The 22,739-nt window shown below is 32.7% G+C and overlaps 1 protein-coding gene across 1 annotated transcript; it reads left to right on the top strand.

The window, feature by feature from the left end:
• The first annotated feature begins 2,797 nt into the window (after positions 1-2,797).
• On the top strand, positions 2,798-21,239 carry LOC124361827 (pre-mRNA-splicing factor 18). Its single transcript, XM_046815822.1, has 6 exons — positions 2,798-3,097; positions 6,497-6,617; positions 9,942-10,108; positions 11,203-11,421; positions 20,297-20,509; positions 20,940-21,239. Exons 1-6 carry the CDS (start codon positions 3,035-3,037, stop codon positions 21,177-21,179), a joined length of 1,023 nt encoding a protein of 340 aa, XP_046671778.1. The 5' UTR covers positions 2,798-3,034; the 3' UTR covers positions 21,180-21,239.
• The last annotated feature ends 1,500 nt before the right edge of the window (positions 21,240-22,739 follow it).

Below are 22,739 nucleotides of genomic sequence, written 5' to 3'. Positions count from 1 at the left end.
GGAGCGTCGGAATTGTTTCTATTAAAGTACACATCCCGGCCTTTGTTTCCATAACTGTACACAGTAATATTGAATTCTTGTAGGAAATTTTGAAATTGTAACAGTTCCGGAATCCCAGCTCCTTTTTCTGAAATTTGGACCCCAGCTTCTGACATTGTTTTTGCTTGGAGCGTCTGTCTCCGGCATCTGTCTTTGCGTATGCCTTGAAACAGAGGATCCTGCTTACTTTTGCCATACCCACTACCAGCGCCCGCGGTAAACACAGATTGTCATTGTTCTTAATAGTTATGATCCCCCGATGTGATTTGCATTCTTCGTTAAAACTATTGTACAATCCAGGTCTCACTCTACCCGTTCCTACCGGCAGGCGTACACGAGTACATTCTACTTTAAATGTATCGCTGGAAGTAAGGGCTTCGCCATTGCTCTGGATTAGACCCCCGAATATTGTCCATAAGATATCGCTGTCCATTTCACTAGCTGGCCTAAACACTACAAACCCCGGCTCTTTGTTTTTGAAATGTAATGACTTCAAAATGAAACCGAGATGGTCCTTCGGCATCAGCCTTCATACGGTCTACGATTTCCACAAAGCCTCGTTTGACCCAATCGAGTTCTGTAACGCCTTCGGGGACAGAATTGAATTTAAATGTAATTTTGGTACCACGGATTCGAAACCTTTTCACATAGGTTTCATCGGTACTTACCACATGAAGGGGCTCCATTGAAATGTACATAAAATGCTTACCCTAAATGTAAGTACTTCAATAATGTTATTAAATTAAAAATATCTAACAATATAATACCAACGAAATAAAACTAAAGTAAATGCATAAATAATGCACGGTAAATGTGAATGTAAATTATGTCTAAATGTAAGCGATAATACACTCTATATTAAATAATATAACGTTATTAACTATTCTATAACAGTAAGTGTATAGAGAGAGAGAGAGAGAGAGGATTTGCACAGAACAACTGACTACCGAGTAAAACAACTTCGGGTTTTATACAACAACTTCGGGTTGTATACAACAACCTCGGGTATAATACACTGTCCAGGACGTGAGACAACCCACTGGGTGTAGGCAGATTACGTATGACCCGCCGTGATGGGGAACACCGAGCGGTTGTACTCCCCGAATAGGCGAGCCGCAAGACGGGTGATGGGGAATACCGGGCGGCTGTACTTCCAGGATAGGCGAACCGCATGACGGATGATGGGGAATACCGGGCGGGATTTCCCGGACGGGAATCCCACGGGTGCATGCACTTTCCAGATTACTGATATGAGCTCAGGATGAAGTTGTCGTTAGGAGTGACCGCTAGGCTGATTACCGGTCTTATGTTATTTCCTTATATTAATTTTAATTTCCTTATATTAATAGTAATATAATTTGTTTCAGGGTGAGCAACTTACCGTCGGAATAATTTGTACAATAAAAAACATTTTCCTACATATTGTTTTTATTGTCACACTCCTAGCACTCTTAGTCTTATACAGTACAAAATTACACTTCTTCTCGACGAGGCTCCTCGGACCAGTGGTCTGCGTGGTAGTCTCACGACCCTAGGGACCCAGGTTCGATACCCGTCGACTCCGTACACTTTCTGCACCCTAATTCCACGCTACCAGACTACATAGTTCATATCTTCGCCACCAGGCTGTGCCAGGGTGGGGGGTGACGTCAGGGAGCTGGGCTTAGCCGCCATCTTGGAACACGTGACCTCCTCTCGACCAATCAGAACCGCCGGCCTATACTCCGGGTATAACTACTTAGGACGATATCCGTCTCAATAACAACTCAGAATATCCTAATCATTTTGTCAAAAATCGAATATCTTACCTAAACTTTCTGCATGCTACCGCATAGTATTTGTTTGGACTAAAAATTTCTGGTGTTTATATCTATCTATTAGCTGAGTGCTTAAAAACAAAATTTACCATTGTACAACATTCTTCATTATTTGAGGCGTTTTCTCGGAAAATGTGAATTAAGTCAAACAGTGATCACGAGTTCTCGAACTCATCCGCCCTCACATGTATTCCAGATTCAGATGACATGTTGCTTCCCTTAAAATTACAGCAAATTTTATAAACGGCGTCTATCACGGCTTTTTAAACAACTGTCTGTGCTGCAGTCCTCTTTGTTCTACAATTCGTTCAAAATCGTTCCCGCAACAAAATTTCCGATGACTGTCCTATAGAGTAGTTTGTGACATGACACTGAAATTAATTCTTACAACACTGAAAGTTTACAAAACATAGTTAACATAATATCACTGTTTTCTACGCATTTGTGTGTTTACAAGAATATTATACTTTAATGTGACTACAGTTGTATAATATGTATATACTGATGAGAAGCCTCTAGCCTGTACAAGTAGTTTGATTAAACTTTTTTTATTAGATTAATAGTATTATTTTTAATAACAATACCAAATAATATCAAATTAGCCAAAGTTTGACTATGATGTGAGCATGACTTTTCAAGACGGAGAATAAGGGTCAGACTCCACAGGTCCGTTCATTAGACACATAATTGCTCAAAGCAGATTGTCAACGCGACGTTTACAAACTAAGTCGATAGGCAAAAATTGGCGGTAAGAACATGAATCAGAACACAATCCTTACTGTGGCCCTATTATTGAATCTTCGTTTGTACTGTAAGTTGTCTGTAGATACGTCATATACTTTGATCTCTTCCATAGAGTAAGAATGAAAAATAATCTACAGTGCTAACCAGTATACTCTCTGTGGTGGTCTGTGATCTTATATTTTATTTTACATCTGTGTTGTGTACTGTGTAGTAGTGTGTATGTTTTCACGTAATAAATTGTCACACATTTGACTTGTTTTGTCAAAACAAGGTTGCTTATAATAACAGCAAACAGGAATATGTATATCAAGGATGTAGCGATTTTTGACAGTTAGGTTTGAGTGCAATTCGTAAGGATAATCCATTATTTCAGTTTTTGTTCAAGAATACTCAGCTGATACTAACCTTATTTCTGTTATACCTCACTTGTAAATATGGACATTTTGAAGGCAGAATTAGAAAAAAAGAAAAGGAAGTTACTGGAAAGTAATCTTATTGTAAGTAATTCACTTAGTTTGTATAGTTCTAGTCCTAAATATTAATGTACATAAAATAACAGGTGAATAACAGTGAATCTTAATTGTATTAGCCTTAGAGTCTTGGGTTTATTTTTGATGAGGAACCTGTTGCTTAAACTGATGTAGGCCTACTAATTGTTGTGGCAACCGGCTGCAGTATAATAAGAGGCCACCACCACAATAGAATCATATTTATGATAATCTAAACTATATAAACAAAAATGTTGACACAAATTACGTTTATAAAAACTATCCGTACCAGTAAGTTAAACGCCGGGGCGGCAAATCACGAATTTGACGTTACCAACGTATTCTGCTCACCCTCCTGTTCGAACAAAAAATATATATAGTACTATGGGGTGCAAATGACAAATAACATGATTTTAGGGGGTATATTGATAAGTGGTTAAGCTCCTAATGTTTTAATGTTCAGTTTGTGTGCTGTGTCTGGATAATCTGTTTACTTGAATATTATCTGCGGCCGGGACTGATAGCAGCCTGATAACGTACCTGTTATCTGAGTTCTCCGGGGCATGGGTCAGTTCTACACAAGATATTGTGTTCAGTAGGTCGGATTGAGTGAGTGCGTTTACAATGATGAATCAACCATCCACTAGTTCAACCAACCCTAGTGAATTGTGTGTTTCGGAGTGTTTCGTAGGGCACGTAAAGAGTTTACGTTTTAACCGAAACGAAATTATCTCTTTTTTAATTGAACATGGAATTTTAAAAAATGAGTGTATGTGTTCGTCGTGCGGTCGAGTGGTGATTTTAAACCGGGAGACTTTGACGTTTCGTTGTGATAGACGACTTTTTTTTTCTGCTGCTCAGCTGTATCCGCCAACACACTAATGGTATGTGTTCTCTGATCCATCTATATATTTGAGTTTTTCATGATTTATTTAGTTTACATAATTGCCTTTGCATTACATTTCAATTTATATTTTTGATCAGCCCCTCTAGTATTTTATATTTTACTGATAGGTACTATCTCGAGGGATGTTTTTCTTTTATTGACATCAGCGCGGGGCAGCACCGAAGGCACTCGTAATTAATTTTTTTCTCGAAATTAAGAAAAACATTATTTATTTTGATCAAAATTCTGCTCATTTCTGTATTATTTTTCATTTACGTTTACAAAGATGGCGGCGCAACCGATGACGTCATCACGAGGTTCAATCATTGGCCACAAAAGGTCACGTGACGCTAGACGTGGATGTAGAACATGGAGATATTACTGAAAAGTTATTTAATTTTTCATTTTCTAGAACTTTGTTATTTCTCATTTCCACCCCATCAAACCTTATACTTTTTTGTTCTATATGACGATTCCAATAAGTTTTTAACGCAAAACTCGTATTTTTCCGCCCCGGCCGTTAATATGATAATTACCAAACTATCTGTTATGAGTATCTATAAAATGTAACAAACAAAACAGTTTAACATTTAGTTACTTTTTACTGTTTTTAAGGATATACTATGATTCTATTGTGGTGGTGGCCTCTTATTATACTGTAGCCGTGTACTTAATCCTTTGTGTGCCGCGGTATTTTGCTATATGGTATGCATAAAATGCTGAGCCAAAATGGGGTAGGGTACAATAAGCGGACCCAGTATTTTATATCGAAATTGGCAAACAATATTACTTAATCATAACCATCGAAATAATCAATCGATACTGATTAATTATTTGGAACTATTAACTTCAATAATCTATATCAACAGCTGTAAACACTCTAAAATAATACACGCAAGATAATATTTCAATTTTACATAAGTAATTCTGATTATTAAAAATAGCAGTCAATTTTAGAAAACTACATGACGTTGCTTTTTTGTGGCTTCTACATGTTTGACTCGTACTGAAAAACCCATTAGGCTATGTGAAATTTGTGGGAAAGAAACAACTGTAACTGTGGGGAGTAATAATATGGTCGTCTTCAGTTTTCCTAATTTTGGTTATAATAATTTGTTTGATCACTGTAAATAATATAAATCACTGTAATCACTGTAATTCATATTTAAATTAAAACATATGATTGTTATTGAGGACTATTAGGTACTTTTATATCGATTGACAGTCTAGGATTTGAGATGCGAATATTAGGTATCGATGACTATATTCTTCGATATAAAACACTGGGTCCGCTTATCGTACCCTACCCCCAAAATGCCTGATTTTGCAAGGGTCTGGTTAAAAATTCATAAAAAAATTATTTATTGGTATAATATCCTGGGTTTTTGTTTGTATTGTAGATAAATATATCTTCTTTTTAAATATAATACATTCATTAGTAATTTAACGTTTTTATACCAATAAAAAAAAACATTAACAAAAACTTCATGAGCAAAAACATTTTGTTTTTTATTTTGACACAACTTAGTGTTATTGAAATATTTTATTTTTTCATTTTCAGTTATGCTATCTTATACTCTATTTAATTCTTTACAAAAAGACGTAAAAAAACTTTTTTTATGCTTTTGTAAAATTCTAAAATAAATATGAAAATATGAACCGCTACAAAACTAGAAAGTTTCTAACCTAACCTGACACTCTGTGTATTGTCTACACTGCTAATGCTTGAATCTAATGCCTGCAATACTAGATCCTCATTGTCAGCAATGTTTTTACGACTCATTGTTTATAAATATCACTGAACAAACACAAAAAACATAAAAACTACAGAAATGTATTTAGTAAAGTGCTAGCTGCTTACAATCACCATAACTCACGGTCAAGTCATTGTTATACTTACACACAGACTAAAACAATATACACAAACAAAATAATATGCCTGGAAAAACTAACTAACTAACTTCGCCTGGTAAAATAAGACATTCTTTACTTTTTTTTTTTTTTTTTTTTTAATATGAAGATTAGTATCCCACATCCCACACTACAAACCCATTTACACTTAAAAACTTTCAATATTTACAATAATTTGTTAAATAAATACCAGCGCAAACAAAACAGGCTCGTTTGTGTCACTGTCGATTCTAAACTCGACTAGAACGCGCTCTCTTTACAACCGACTTAAAAATCAGATCTACCCAAAATGCAACAAAACCTTTCATCAAAAGTTACGTTGAAGCCTTTGGAATGCGTATGTATAGTCATTGAGCCAATTTAGATAAATACTACATAAAATATAAGCGTTACTGCAGAAGTCGCAAATAGCGATGCTCTAGCACTCAAAGGGTTAATGGCGGGAGTGGCAAAATACAAGGTTTCACATTATTAACCAATTCCTATATTATCCTCCTGTTTATTTATTGTAAATTGTGTTTATTGATTTGACAAAGTGAACCTTATATACTACTAATAACTACAAGTTAATTTTTAAAACATTAACATTATAATGTTGGTTTTTCTTCTAGCAACCAAACAAGAAATATTTCAGGAACTCTGAACTAAAGGCTAAAGAAGAAGAAGAGTACCAAAAAAAGTATGGGTCTGAAAAAGCAGAAAAAAAATCTGAAGAGCACTTGCATGATAATGGTAAGTTTGAAAGGATGAGACGGATTAATTACTTTCATATTGTAGGCAACTTGAAAAAGTTACGAGTCTTGTTTTATTTCTTGCAAGCACAACTACTTTCGTTCACTGATACTGAATGCTGAGCTTGTGTTATCATTAACATGTTGTACTTTACTTTTACTAGTTTTACTCAACAATGTTGTTTCTTGGGATTGATCATGAGAATATGTATTGTCAATATACAGAACAAGCTGGATCGTTTTTAGTACTGGCAAAAATATGCGTTTTGTGCCCAAGTTTTATTGCAGCGATACCAATAATTTTGATCTTAATGCCATTTATACCTCAACTATTTTACTTACTTCATTATGGCTTTTCTTATGCTTAAGCATTTTTTTTAAGATATTTAAATAGCTTTGAATATTTACATTGATATACTCTACATAACTCATGTAACACTCGGATGTGTTAAAACTCTTGATTATTATAAAATATAAGTAAGAAAAGGGCCTAAAATTTCATTAATAAATAATAAAAAATGAGAATGCACAAATTATGTATTAGTTGAAAAATATGCAAAGTTAAAAGTTACAAAATTGTAAAAAATGATTTCACTTTTACAGAGATCTCAATTGTTGATGTTACCAAAGCAGTAAAAAGACTTAAAAATTCAGATAGCAAGGATATTTTTAATTTATCTAACAATATGATTAAGAAAATGTATCATACAATTTTGAACCCTTTAACTATATGTATAAATAAATGCATGAGAGATGGATTTTTTCCTGATGAATTGAAGTTGTTAAGACTGTGCCCAATTTTTAAGAAAGGGTCTAGAAATCTTACTGAAAGCTATCGCCCTATATCAATTGTTCCGGTACTATCTAAAATTATAGAAATTATAGTGCATGATCAACTCATTGCTTATCTGGAAAGTAACAACTATCTTAATTCAACACAATTCGCATTATTAAAAGAGGAAAATGTACAATTGATGCCGTTGATGCACTAATTAGGGAAATCCTAAATACTTTTGAGAATAAGGCCTTTGTTCAGGTAACTCTGTGCGACCTGAGCAAGGCTTTTGACTGCATTGAACATGATGAGTTAATCTCAAAACTAAACTATTATGCTATTACTGGTATTTCAGCCAAGTTCCTTAAAGATTATTTAACAAACCGCAAACAAAAAGTGTTTTTAAATGGGGAATGGTCCAATGAATTAGTGATTGAGAATGGAGTACCCCAAGGGTCAGTATTAGGTCCCCTTCTATTCTTAATTCATATAAATGACCTCCCTAGTGCTATAAAGGCAAAATATTTATTATACGCAGATGATACAACTTTCTTAAATGTTCACACAAACTTTAACACACTACAAGACCTTGTAAATAAAACATTTACCGAAGCCTCATTGTGGTTCAGGTCAAATGGTTTTTTATTGAATGAATCCAAAACCCAAAACATTTTATTCAGCTTAAGGCAAATCCCTCCATCCGACATAACCAATGATTTCTTTTCTTGTGTTAAATTTCTAGGACTATTTATTGACAATAACTTAACATGGACCTCTCATATTGAATATATTTCCAAAAGGTTATCAAGAGTAATTTTTCTTCTTAAACGAATAATGAATTGTGTGCCTGAAAGCTATGTAAAATCTGCCTACTATGCCTTTTTTCCAATCTATAATTAGATACGGTCTTGTAATATGGGGCAATAGCACTAGAATTAATGACATTCTCATCCTGCAAAAGAAGGTGATTAGAATAATGACTAAAGCAAATCCATTGGACCATTGCAAACCACTTTTTATTGAACTAGAGCTGCAAACTGTTATTAATTTGTATATTTTTGACTCGGTTTCATACATCCTGAAAAATATTCCAGCTCTCACTTTTGGCAGCAACATACATAGCTACAATACCAGAAATAAAAACAACATTGCAATAGTACACTGTAGGTTAAGCAAAACACAGCAGAGTCACATTTTAACTTCTCAAAAGATTTATAACAAATTAAGAAATGTAGTTGATAAGTATCCAACAAACATTTTCAAAGCTAAATTGTATACTTGGTTACTGAGGAATCCTTTTTATGATCTAACAGAGTTTTTTAGTATTCATGAAGTGAATTTCTAGTTTTTCATTTCTTCCTGTTTATTCTTATTTCTTTCTTCTTATTTACTATACTTTGTTTCATGTTTTGTAAAAAAAAAAAAAAATACTTTATAGGATTGGAATATGTCTAAGCATGTTAAAATTAAGGAACATATCTACATGTATTCTTACTACTATTCCCTCACGCAATCCTCTCTTTCTCATACTCTCCCATATCCTTTCTCTCACAAAAGTGGAAGAGGCTGTGTACAACGACCCGTGATAACGGAAACGTCAGATGATGATGATCTACATGTAATAATTTGGGTACTAGTAGGATATTGTTTTTGACTCTTGAGATGTATACACAACTTTGTCAATGCTCTTTGAAAAATGACAATAAATATTATTTATTTATTTTGATGTTTTAATTGTACAATATTTTAATGTTTTTAATTATATAACATCGTAATATTTGTAATTGTATAATATTTTAATGCTTTAATTGTATAATATTTTAATGTTTTTAACTTTCTAGATAGGTGCTAATATTATAGGTTATAGTTTTATTTACAATTTTACAGTCCATTTTAAATAGTTTGTAATAGGGATTGATCAGGATGTTGTTTAGTACCTAAGTTTATTCCGTTGTATCATTTATGAAATTGTATTATTTATTATGTATGAAGATAGGTGGAAGAGAGAAATTCTTGGCAACTTTTGGTAAAAATGTTTATATGTTGGATTAATAATATTGCCTCCAGAATATTGCCACTTGGGTGTATATTTGACTTTACTGATGCATTTTTGTAAGATGGCAATAAACATATATTTATTTATTTATGTACAGTATATGTAAATATGTTTACAGGGTAAACTTTAATAAGTAGTCTACACTCATTAATACGTTGGTTTTATCTTAATTATATATGATTTAAGTTGCAAATTTACGCTTTGATACTAATTTTGACTGAAACAAAGTTAATTAAAACACAATCAAAATTTACTGACTCATTCTGCTTGCATTTGTTGTCTCCAAAGGTTTTCTTATATTCACTTGTTAAGGCCCAATGGAATCGAATCCAGTTAGCATTTATATCTTTCTTCCCTTGGAGATCATATTTAACTCATATTAATATCTATTTACTTAGAATTGGGTTATGTATTTTCAATATTTATAATTTATCTTTCTTTATATGTCATCAGGTGTTTACCAGTTGATTTACTTTGATATTTCTTTTTCGTAGGTAAAACTGTAAAAGACTCAGAAGGCAAAAATGTCACATTGTCTAGAAAAGAGGTGATAAGGAGGCTTAGAGAGAGGGGAGAACCAATCTTGCTATTTGGGGAAACTGAGTTAGAGTCTTTCACAAGACTCCGGCGCTGTGAGATTCTAGAGCCTGAGATCAATAAGGTAGGTTTGTAAAGTTAGGTTATGCATTTTTATTTAATTCTAATATTATACAGTTATAAGAAAGTTCTCTACTTTATACAATCGCATGTTTTTGTGTGTAATGCACATTATTTCTGTATTGTTTAGTGAATGTTTATTAACACCAGAGTTAGTTGTTATAAACAAATCCAGTGCACTCAAATAACACTGACTAAAAATATTTCTCTGACAGATTAAAATTTATTGCCATTAGTTGGAAATGAAAAGTTTTTGTTTCATTTTCTTTGGAATGAGGTAAAGAACAATTAAATTTTGTTTTTCTTGTATTTATAACTGCTATTGCCTATAGTACGAATGTTTCAAATAAACTTACTTAAATAAATATGAGTAAGTTTTTTGTATAAATATAGGTATGTTTCCATTTAATTCAAATACTTTGTTTAGTGAATGGATAGAAAATTATTCAGAAGTATCTGGAGATGATGTTAGGAGCACTTGGTTATGTAAATCCACATAGGCTACAGAATATATTGATTGCAATAGGCATTGGAGATAGTAACTGACACCTCTCAAAAATGAACAAAATAAGCAAAGTTTGTTATTTTGCAGGTAGTAGAACATTTTAAAATTTTTATTTAGACCTAACATAGTGCGATGTAATATTTCTAATGGAAAACTAGAATAAATATTATAACAGTTTGAAATAAAAGTCAGTTACTGAGTTAGTAAGGTTTTAGAAGACAGATGGTGGTCAATCAACAAAACAATTAGTGGCCATATGAACTGTGAGTACTGCAAGTGCAGTAATTGGCCACTGAGAGTACGTTACAGTCAGCAGGAATTCAGTCAGAAAGTTGTAGAGGTTTCAAAATCTCATTAAGTGTACCAACTATCTTGCGATTTACAACCCACTTTCAGTCATAAGTCCATCCACAAACAGGCAATGCTACCTAAATAACTATTTGTAAAGTGTGTTTCTTACTTGTCTGTTACTTGTGTTTATAACTTTATGAATTAAAATTTCAAATTTAAACTTATAATTTACATTTTATTTAGATAAAAATGTATAAATGTATATCACTAAAAACTTACTTAGCAATACTAATATCTTTCAGGGGCTACGTAATGATTTTCAAGAAGCTATGGAGAAGGTTGACCAAGATTTTGTTGATGAGCTAATATTGGCATCTCATTCTGACCCTGGTTCAAGTAGCCAAGAGGATTTGAAACTAACTAATAGTCAAGTTACGTATGACCAAATCCAGTCCATGGCTACAAGTCTGGGGAAAGGTGACCGATTACATGATATGGAAGTAACCATGCAGTTTTTACAGGTAAAATCATTGATATACTTTAAACCTTACTACAATATAGTTCAACTCTTCCATTGATCAGATTTGATTTACATGTCTCAGTTTTTAAGTTGGCTGTGATGTAGGAATACGTTATAACAAAAATCTTGTTAGAACTGTTTGTGCAGTATGGAAAGGGTGGTTTTTATTTTTAAAAACTGTACTTTGTAGTAAGGTACAAAGAATAAACTTACATGGGTGAATGAGGTACTTCCATACTTCCAGTACCTTCTGATTCAGCTTATTGATACACAATTTCAAACTTTATACGTATAATGGGAAAACAGCTGTTTTTTCCTCTGGGTTAAAGACCCTGGAGTTAGTCCTAAACGGACCTCTTTACCTTTTGTAATATCCTACTACTATTATTACTTTAAATAAATGGTTTTAAACTTAATTTGTATTCTGATTATAGTTAGAAATAACAAATAACTCAGTATGATATAAATGTGAAATTTAATGATGATAAATTAATTGACATACAAGTTTGAATTTTGCAACAAGATGGAGGATACAATAATAATGGTAAATTTTTAAATATACAGTTCTTAAATTTTAGGGAAGGGTGGTCGTGCTGGCTTAATGAAATAGAAATATTGGGTATTTTATTTTATAAAAGATATTGTAATTTTGAAATGTTAAATTTTAATTATATTAAAATTGAATTATTAGCCAAATCGAATGTTCCTGGGTTTTATGTTCTTCCAATGAATCACTAGTAAACTTAAAGGAATTTTCTCACCCAATGTCTGTCTTCTGCTTCTTTGTACTTCAGTGATAATAAGAATTTAATAAAAGTAACCTTTCAAATACTGCTGAATAAATGTAACCAGTTTCTTTATAATAATAATCTTGCTTCACTTCTTTCAGATCCCTCTCTCCTCTTCACCTTTCAAATATCTGCTCTCTTCACTCTTCAACAATCATCCCTGCACACTGTATCACTGACTTTTAGTTCACTTTATAAACTTTTGAGTTTATATGTTAATAAGGTGAATTTTGATTAATTTTGATTTCGTATTTATTATTGTTTGTAGTTAAATTTGAGGACAATTTATAAATAATTATTCCTTAATTATTATTACTAATAAATTTCTAAATTAAATTAGGCCTAAGTATTGAAATGAATGTGAGGATGGGCGTATGAAATTGAGTCATTACAATATCCCCTCAGAAATCATGTGAAATAAATGAACATGGTTTCGATACAATGACGAATGAATAGCAAATGATACATATAGATGTGTGATACTTAAAGAGAAGGATGAACCACCATTAAATTAGTGAATTAATTGATGATCATACATACTATTTAATAAATTTAATTAACAAACAAACAATAGGGAAAAAGGAGAACAAAATTAACATTAGGGTTAGGTAGTATTTAAGCTAAGCCAACGAACAAAGTTACAAGTTTCTTAGTATACAATAAACAAACAATAGAGAAAACATTAGATCAATGGCAAAATATTAAACTCAATGTCAAAGGACATAGTTTTTTTTGGAAATTCACATTTAATGAATTGTGTACCGAATAGCGGTATACTTTCACTAACAAATTATTATCCCCTCCTGATAGGAAAATGTTTATATAGTATTGATTAAAGTGTCTATGTCACTGTGGTGTATAGTTGCACTGTTTATTTGGGGAAATAGTATTATTTCACACAGGTCCCAACGCGTCAACTTCAGTATCTTCTGTAGCGTTGTTGGACCGAGTTTTTATATGGCTTCAAAGAGGATATATGATAAGGTCCATATACATGTTCTTGGGATAAAATCAGAAATTTGGTAGGTCGATTTCCCGAGGGATTTCTTGAATTATGAATGGTCCTTCGTACACTTCAAATAATTTTTGATGTTTCACCAGCTATAGCTTTAGAAAGGTGATGGGACTTTACAATACTTGGTCATTAATTTGGAGAGAAACTGGTTTTCTCTTTTCTTTTTATTTATCAGATCTCTTCTTTCTACTTTTCTTCAAGTTTACGCCTTGCAATCAGTAGTTTGTGTTCGATTGGTACTTCTTCAGCTAGAGGGTTTGATACATATTTTTCCCAAAATATCTGATATTTCTTGTTCCAAACTGTAGTTCGTTTGGTGTGAATCCAGTTGATTCATGGTAAATTTCGTTTAAGACATTCATTTATAACAGGTACATTATTTCACCATCTCTTATGATTCTGTGAACAATATGTTCTGAGACAGCGCTTTATTTCTCTAATTGGCGTTCTGCCAAATTAAAACTGGGGTGATACACTGGACTGTATATTAATTGTATTGCTGTGGGATTCAAATTTCCTGATCCATTCGTTACTTTTAAATTGGGTTCCGTTATCTGATTGAATTCGTTTAGGAAAACCGTAATTTAGGAAAGTGATGGGTTGAAAATAATTTTATGTAATATACTTCTGGTTTGTTGCTCTTTGCAGTGGATAAAGTTTAACGGAATTTGGTAAATATGTCAATAACAATTAACATGTATTTTGTATTTCCTACACTAGTCGGTAAGGGACCTATGATGTCAACTGCTAACTGGTCATTCTTCTCTCTGCATTTAACTCCTTTGGCTTGACTGTTGAGTGGATGGTTGTTGATTTTGCAGCGCTGACATTTATCACATGATGATAAACAGTTGCCTGATTGTTCGATGCATATTCTTGAAAATTAAAATTTTCACGCAGTTAACAGGAAAACATTTTTTTGCACCGCAGTGTAGATAATAGAGATGGCATTCTAGTATTAGTGGTTTAATTACTGATTCTGGGATGACTATAAGCCATTTGCCCTTAAAATTTTTGTAGTAAAGTGTTGTCATATAAACGATAATTAGTATATAATTGTTGAAATTCATTTGTTTCCATAGGTGACTGTAAGATTTCTATAAGTGGTTGTAGTTTAGGGTCTTGATGTTGAAGCTGAGGTAAGTTTCGGGAGTTGATCTTGTAGATGTTGGTCGGGAATTCTCTCGATGTAATGAATAGATAACTCAGTGAGGTTGTTTGCATCGCTTGACATGTGCTGTGGGGATATACGACTGAGAGTGTCAGCAGTAATGTTGTCCGTCCCTTTGCAATGGATTATTTTAAAGTCGTACTCTTGTATAGCCAATATCCATCTTGCTAATCTATTGTTTAGCAAACGGCAGGTTTTCAAAAAAGTTAAGGCGTGGTTATCTGTAATTACTGTTAACTTAACGCCCATAACAATGTATCGACCACTTCTGTAGGCAGTGGATTATAGCCAATAATTCCTTTTCGGTTGTGGTGAAAACGCTGTTCTGCTGGTTGTAATGTACGTGATATGAACATAATTGCAGCTTTTTCGTTATTGTCTTTTATTGATATTAGATGTCCGCCAATTGCAAAATTCGGACGCATCGGTCTGTAAGTAGAATTCTTTGGATGGATCGGGGTGTGTTAGAGTGTTAGTTTTTATGAAACAGCTGTTTTAATTTTGTTGAATGTTGTATCATCATCTCTAGTCCAATGAAAATTTAACCTTCTTTGACGTTAGCCGTAATAGTGGCTGGACTGATTCAGAGAATTTATGAATAAATTTATTGTAATAATTTATACATCCGAGGAATGCTTTTAATTGTGTACGACTTCTGGGAGTTGGGAAGTTAGAATTGGATCAATCTTACTGTTATCCATACGAAGACCTTCATTTGTTAGAGTAAAACCTAGGAATGGTACAGAATCTTTACAGAATTGAGATTTTTCAAAATTTATTGTCATGTTGGCTTCAGCTAGCTTTTTTGAATATGTATTCTAGGTGTTGTAGATGTGTATTGAAATCGGGGGAAATATGATACATATGTCATCAACGTAAATTGCTGTGAAAGGCTTCTATCTCATCATCAAACACGTTATCAAGAGCTCTTACTAGTGCAGCTTGGGAGGTAGAAAATTTCCAAATGGTGTGACTTTTGTACTGGTAGGTCTTGCCTCTAAATTGGAATGCGGTGTATGGACGCGAAAGTTTTAGTAAGTGGGATTTTGCCAATATGAAGCCGTTAAGTCTACACTGCTTATGAATTTCGCGTTTCTACATTTACTCAGAATTTCGCTAAACACTGCGGTTACATTCGAAAATCTGGTTTAATTATTGCGTTTACTTTGCGGGCATCCAAACACAATCGAATTTCTCCAGACTTTTTAATTTACTGGGATGATAGCATTTTACGTAGGTACTTTTGCTTCTCTCGATTATGTTAAGGTTCTCCATGCGTTGGATTCTCAGCTTGTACAGCGTCTTGGTATGCTTGAGGTACTGGATAGGTTAATGATTTAAAATTTTTAGGATTTTCTATATTTAATTCGTGTTCATATTTAGTGCAACATCCGGGTTTGTCTGAGAAAACGTCCCTATATCAGTATAGTAGATTGATCAAAACATTGTTTTTGTTCTTCATTTATGTAGTTATTAGGGATTAGAGTTTTCATTATATCTTCCACCGACATATTATCTTTGGATGATATATTGTGTTGTGCATCAATGTAATCATTATTCTCATTATTAATCTTGTTATCTTCCCATTGTTTCATAGTGCCATACTCATTAAATGTTGACATTGAGTCATTAAATCTTCCATAAGCATAACGCCTTGTTGAGTGGTGATTTTCACATAAATGCCCTTCATTTATTGCCATTACAAACTTCATTATAACCTTTGTATTGTTTATTTCATATTTATTGTATTATTATTAAAGTTTAGCTCTGCTTTCCATAATACTAGCATATCCATTCCTAAAATCACTGGTTTGACAAGATGCGGTACTATAAGGAATTGTATGTGAGTAATCTCGTCAGCTACTGTGACAGGTACATATATGACTCTGTTGATTCGTTTTGAAATGTTTCCAATAGCAGTTTTTAATGGTAGTATTGGCTAGGGGCAGTTCTTCAAATGGCTTAATGATTGTTGGTTGTCCATAAACCAAGACTCTGACAAACAAGTAATAGGATGTGATCCGGAATCAATTAAGGCATTAGTTTCTACATTATTAATTTTGATGTTAATTTCTGGACATCTTATTTGTATAGGATTAGTTATTAGTGGATGTTCTATTTTTTCCTCAAAAAGGAAATCTTTATCACATATTATGTTGTTAACTTGAAATTCACTACTAGGGTTATAGTTTGAAGAATAATTCTGATTTTCTACAGCGCGCAGCCGTTTCCCGCCGCTGGAAACGTCTTCGCTTGCGGTCGTTGCCGGTACTAGAAGGTAGATTTCGAGCATTTTCTCCTGGCCGCACGATAGTGCATACTTGTGCCTGTTCTGTGGTGGGGTAATGTCTATCGTTTCCTGGGTAGTAGTGAGTATTCTGTCGATTTTGGTAGTGGTCTTTGTATGGTTGTGTCTTACTCTTGAATTCATTATCATTACGACTGTTGTATGGGTGGTAATAGTTCTTGTTATGTTGGTTATTCATCTGTTGGTTTACAAATGCCTTATGTTCTTCAAAACTATGATTTAATTCTCCTCTAATTGCTGTCAGTGGATTCTTTAATTTTCAGGTCTATTTTTTTCACGGAATTGATCTTGATTGTCCCTTATAGCATTCAATTCATTTCGGAATTCAGTTTGATTATCCCGCAAGTTCATTAATTTGTGTCTCGAAGTGTCTCCCTACAAGATTTGATTTCATAGCTAAGTTCGATTTTAGTTTTAGAAATACAATCACTTATTTCGTTTATTTTTGCGTTTAGGTTTTCGTTTTTAACTCAGATTTAGTGTTAATCAAATTTTCATTAAGTTGTTTTAAAACCGTTCATGATAGCATGAAGAGCTGTCGATTGGGATTCGTTCAGCGGTTTGTTTATTTGACCTGTCACTGCCAATGGCATCAACTGATTGAGTATAATGAGAATGTTCAACTACTTTTAGTGTGGGAGGCGCAGTAGCTCCATCTTCACGTCTCTGCAGGGAATCAGGGAAATTTGCCGCGTAGGTGTTGGTAGCACTGTTTTTCATTCATCCGTGATTGGTTGTCGACCGCTGTGAGAATGTTGACTTGGTTTAGCGCGAGGAATTGTGGGAGTTTGTTCTGCTTTCTTCTCTCTGTTCGCTTTCTTCTTCGATACCGGGATTAATTGGCGTCTTTGTTTACGTTTAGCACTTGGTTATTTTCCATATTATCTGTTGGGAATGGGTACCGTTTAGGGTATCTTAAATTAAAATCACGGGACATTAATTGCGATAAAAGATAGAATAATATTACAGGACTAATGTATTGTTAATTAAATGTTTATATAGTGAGTTATTAAATAAACCTATAGCCTATTCACCAGACAATATGAATAAATGACAACTAAACTACGTACAGTACTTATGTCTAGGCTATTGTTACGATCTAGAAAATTGGTCTCAAATCAAAGATTATAAATATTTCATTAAGCCACTACGTTGGACGCCAATTTTGTAATATCCTACTACTATTATTACTTTAAATAAAATGGTTAAAAACTTAATTTGTATTCTGATTATAGTTAGAAATAACAAATAACTCAGTATGATATAAATGTGAAATTTAATGATGATAAATTAATTGACATACAAGTTTGAATTTTGCAAACAAGATGGAGGATACAATAATAATGGTAAATTTTTAAATACAGTTCTTAAATTTTAGGGAAAGGGTGGTCGTGCTGGCTTAATGAAATAGAAATATTGGGTATTTTATTTTATAAAAGATATTGTAATTTTGAAAAAATAATTGTTGTTAAATTTTAATTATATTAAAATTGAATTATTAGCCAAATCGAATGTTCCTGGGTTTTATGTTCTTCCAATGAATCACTAGTAAACTTAAAGGAATTTTCTACCCAATGTCTGTCTTCTGCTTCTTTGTACTTCAGTGATAATAAGAATTTAATAAAGTAACCTTTCAAAATACTGCTGAATAAATGTAACCAGTTTCTTTATAATAATAATAATCTTGCTTCACTTCTTTCAGATCCCTCTCTCCTCTTCACCTTTCAAATATCTGCTCTCTTCACTCTCAACAATCATCCCTGCACACTGTATCACTGACTTTAGTTCACTTTATAACTTTTGAGTTTTATATGTAATAAGGTGAATTTTGATTAATTTTGATTTCGTATTTATTATTGTTTGTAGTTAAATTTGAGACAATTTATTAATAATTATTCCTTAATTATTATTACTAATAAATTTCTAAATTAAATTAGGCCTAAGTATTGAAATGAATGTGAGATGGGCGTATGAAATGAGTCATTACACTTTCTTCTTCTTTTAAGGGACGGCCTATGACCATGCACTTAACTCTACAACTGGCAGTCGCCTGATTATCAGTTGAAATTAATGTTTCTGTAGTGGCAGTCGCCTTAAAATCAGTCGATTTGACACGTGCCCGTTTGACATCTGTTATAATCAATACACGAACTAAACTGCAATGATTCATATACCACTGGAATCAGAAATAGTTGCTGATTTGATCGATGTATTTTGTTTTGTTTTGTATGCCATGATTTAAGTATGACATATTGAAAACGAGAGTTGTTTGTAAACAGTCGGCCATTTTTGTTGTATTGGTACCCGGTCGCGTTATTCTTGTCCATCTAAAACGTAAGTTTATTACATGAAATAAGTGTTTTTATTATTGTGTTTTTATAAGTATGTTTATTTATGCGTATAAATTCTCGTAGATTGTGTTTTATCAGTTTATTTTGTGATGTTATGAAGAAATAATATGTGAAAATAATATATTAGTGAGCTTTTGTATTCTAGGCTATGTGCAGTGTTGTGATAGTTTTAGTTAGCTTTAGGATCATTTTCATATGCGATGATCATGATATAAAGCTTCTTTATTTATTTTTATAGGCTTACTTTTAGTGTATTTTATGAATGTTTCGAGTAATAAAATAATAAGGTTTTGATGAATTTTATAACACAGTCGTATCCATAGCAACGAATTTAGCCGTATCGTATTTTCTTCAGTTTAGAGTATTTCATAATTGTTTTAATAAAAAAAATGGAGTAAACTATACATTTTCTAAAACTATAAAAAAGTTTAAACATTTTGGGTATTTTGGAAATATTTTTTTCACACAGTATGTCTTTTATAGGTGCACCCCCACCACTTTTACATACATTTTTTTTATTTTTTGAAAATAAACTTAGTAAAAGAGTGATAAATTTGTTATATTTTGGGGTTTTTATTTGCATAAATAAAAAGTACATTTCCCTGTGAAAACAATGATATATAATACATATAGGTTTATAATCAAATTATATTTAAAAAAAATTAAAAACCGATACTACTGCAAAACACCTCAAAATGGCCTGCCACTTGAGGACATGTCAACTGCCAGCTCGAGGGTTAAGCCTCAAGGGCCTTTTTGCACCCCAGAAGTATGCAGTGAGACCAACCATTTTATGATTTCAGCAATCCTACAAACCGCCAAAAACATCCAATCAGGGAATTTCACCTAGTTGGGGATTTCTAATATTAGTGTTCTAATTGATTGATTTTCAGGCTTTAGTAATAAGGTTTAAAAGAGATCAGAGTTTAAAGAGACCTGATAAAAGAGATCAGGTTTAAACACCATATCCTATGGTGTGACAAGCAAAATCATCGAACTCAGTATTCCTTGTTTAGAAATGAAACTTCACGCATAATTTCAATTCTATATGTCATGTCGCTTTCGAGATATTGTGCGGACAGACAGATAGAAATGAAATTTTCCCATCCTCTCAAGTGATAAGCTTTGTTAATGCTCAGCCAATAAAGGTGGCAGTATTTGCTTCTGTTTTAAATTTTATGTTTTAAATTTTATAAGATTTGTGATCAAAATTTAATATTGTTATAAAAATGTTTTGTTACAGTATCTGATGAAGATGTGGAGCAATGAGTTGAACAGCAAGGCGGGATCAGAAAAAATTAGCCAGAAGGGTAAACTGGCCATGGCAAAGTATACTCAGACACAAGCATATCTGAAGCCTCTCCTACGAAAATTGAAGAGTAAGACTCTGCCAGAAGACATTTCGGATAGCTTAACTGAAATTGTCAAACATATACTAGATCGAAATTACATAAAGGTAAGCAGTTAAGAAAACTGACTAATGCGTTAGACTATTCATATTCTAAAAGAATAATATGTGTAATTTTATTGAAATATATATTTTTAATTGACAGAAGTTTTTATTGCTCAAAAGTCTTGATTTAAGTAATAGTTGAACATTAAGAGTGTTGAAGAAGTCGTATATAAAACTACATGTAGTTTCAATATACTAATGAATAAAATTGATTTAAAAAAATGGATAAAAAACGCTGTATTTGCTAAACGAATTAGTCCAAAAGTTGTAAAATTCCTCCCTTTTTGCATATTATTTTTGCAAAATCTTTCCTGTGGTAACTTTACTCAGATTTAATTTTAGACCAGTTTTAGAAGAGCTAAAATAAACAGCCCTATTGTGTACTCTGAAGAGAATTTTAGCATCTCCTTGACATCTGTCAATAATGTTTCAGGCAAATGAGGCTTACCTGCAGATGGCGATTGGGAATGCCCCGTGGCCCATCGGTGTTACCATGGTGGGTATCCACGCTCGAACAGGTCGAGAGAAGATTTTCTCCAAAAATGTTGCTCACGTGTTAAATGACGAAACTCAGCGAAAATACATCCAAGCTCTTAAAAGACTGATGACTAAATGTCAAGAGTTTTATCCAACAGAACCATCGCGATGTGTGGAATACTCCACGGAAAGTTGATTAGGAAAATGTTAAATGTGTTGTACATAGAATTAAATATTTGTATTTTAGATTCTACAAGTGGTTTTATGTTTTTTTTAACCTGTGTATTTATTACAGTTAAATATTTGAAGTCAAAAGCGATAAAAATTTTGGCCTTTGTGATTCTCTAGAGAACCGACCTTGAGTTTTCCCCCCCCCATAAGAACAGTGTTAAACCTTGTGCACTTTTGTCCTCATTTCTGATTGGGGTATTATGAAATGTCTCATTTTAAAGATATAACTAATACGCATTAAAACCCTTTTTAGTTTTGTTTGTAAAGTGTATACAATGATTTTGGTAACATTGGTCTAATGGGCAATCCTTTCGAAAAACACTTTTAGTGCAAGTTTCAAATAATGAATGTTATTCCATAGTTTTAGTGGAAAGCTTTTAATATTAGCAAGACATTTTAAACGTGGAGTTGGAAACAGTATTTAAGTTATCCATTTCAAACTTTAGTTCCTATCTAAGAGTCTTATCTAAGTCTGAGTCTTAGAGTCCTATCTAAGTCTGAGTCTTAGAGTCCTATCTAAGTCTTAATTAGGAATTAAGATACTCCATTATTAGGTTTTGGGTTACCACTACCTTGTTTGTGTTTAAAAAAATTCTTATCTTTAATATTTTTGTTGTTGTTAAAATTAAATAGGTTTAATTGTATCTCAAATTTAATTTCCTTGTTGAAAACTCAGTCTATCTGTTCCAGTAATACTGTGGCAACAGGATAAAATATATTCACCATAAGATTTTCAACAACAGAATTTTCAAAGTGTACTGCTTCAACATATTTGTTGAGAAACATTTATTTTCTTTTCCTTAAGGTCTCAACATCTGCAGGTACTCTTAAAACAGCCTCAATGTTTTTTAAATCTAGGTCATATATTACACTTACATGTATTACTCCCTCTCTTACATCTTGAAAATTTCTTTTTTCTGTTTTAAGTGTGAATGTTCTGAGATTACAGAATTAAATTTCTCAAATTTATTTCAAGTTGTTTGTAATTGTTTGTTAATTTTTATATAAGTTTGTTATTTTTTATATATGTTTTGTAATACACACGATACAGATTTTGCACATACAGGAATGACTGCTATCTTGAAAACTTTTATTGGTTTGGACTAGCTTACAAACTTATTTAAGCAATGTGAAAGTACTGTCTTAGTATCAAGTTTTATTTGAATCAGTTAGAAGTTACGGTATTATTTCTGCAATATTACTGTATAGCCTATTATTCAAAACTTTGAACGGCCACGATCTGAAAATCCTTAGACTAAGAAATATAAAAAGGTGCATGAGTACCAAGAACAAATTTAAATTATTACAATTGACTAGAGAATTCTAAAACAGTATCTTTGTTTAGCTCTGTGATGCATAACTGAGCTACAACCATACCTTTCCAAATAAAAAAAAAAACAATTTAAAAACATTTTTAACACTTCAATAAATTTGGCACTTAGTCCGGAAACCACCTGCTGTAGCATGTTCAGTAGAGTCACTCTTGTCATTATCACAATGTTCACTACCACGTTGTTGACTAATC

The sequence above is a fragment of the Homalodisca vitripennis genome, chromosome 5 (assembly GCF_021130785.1).
Source record: "Homalodisca vitripennis isolate AUS2020 chromosome 5, UT_GWSS_2.1, whole genome shotgun sequence".
NCBI lineage: Eukaryota > Metazoa > Arthropoda > Insecta > Hemiptera > Cicadellidae > Homalodisca > Homalodisca vitripennis.
Note: the sequence above shows the minus strand (reverse complement) of the source record. Positions and strands in the feature narration are given on the sequence as shown.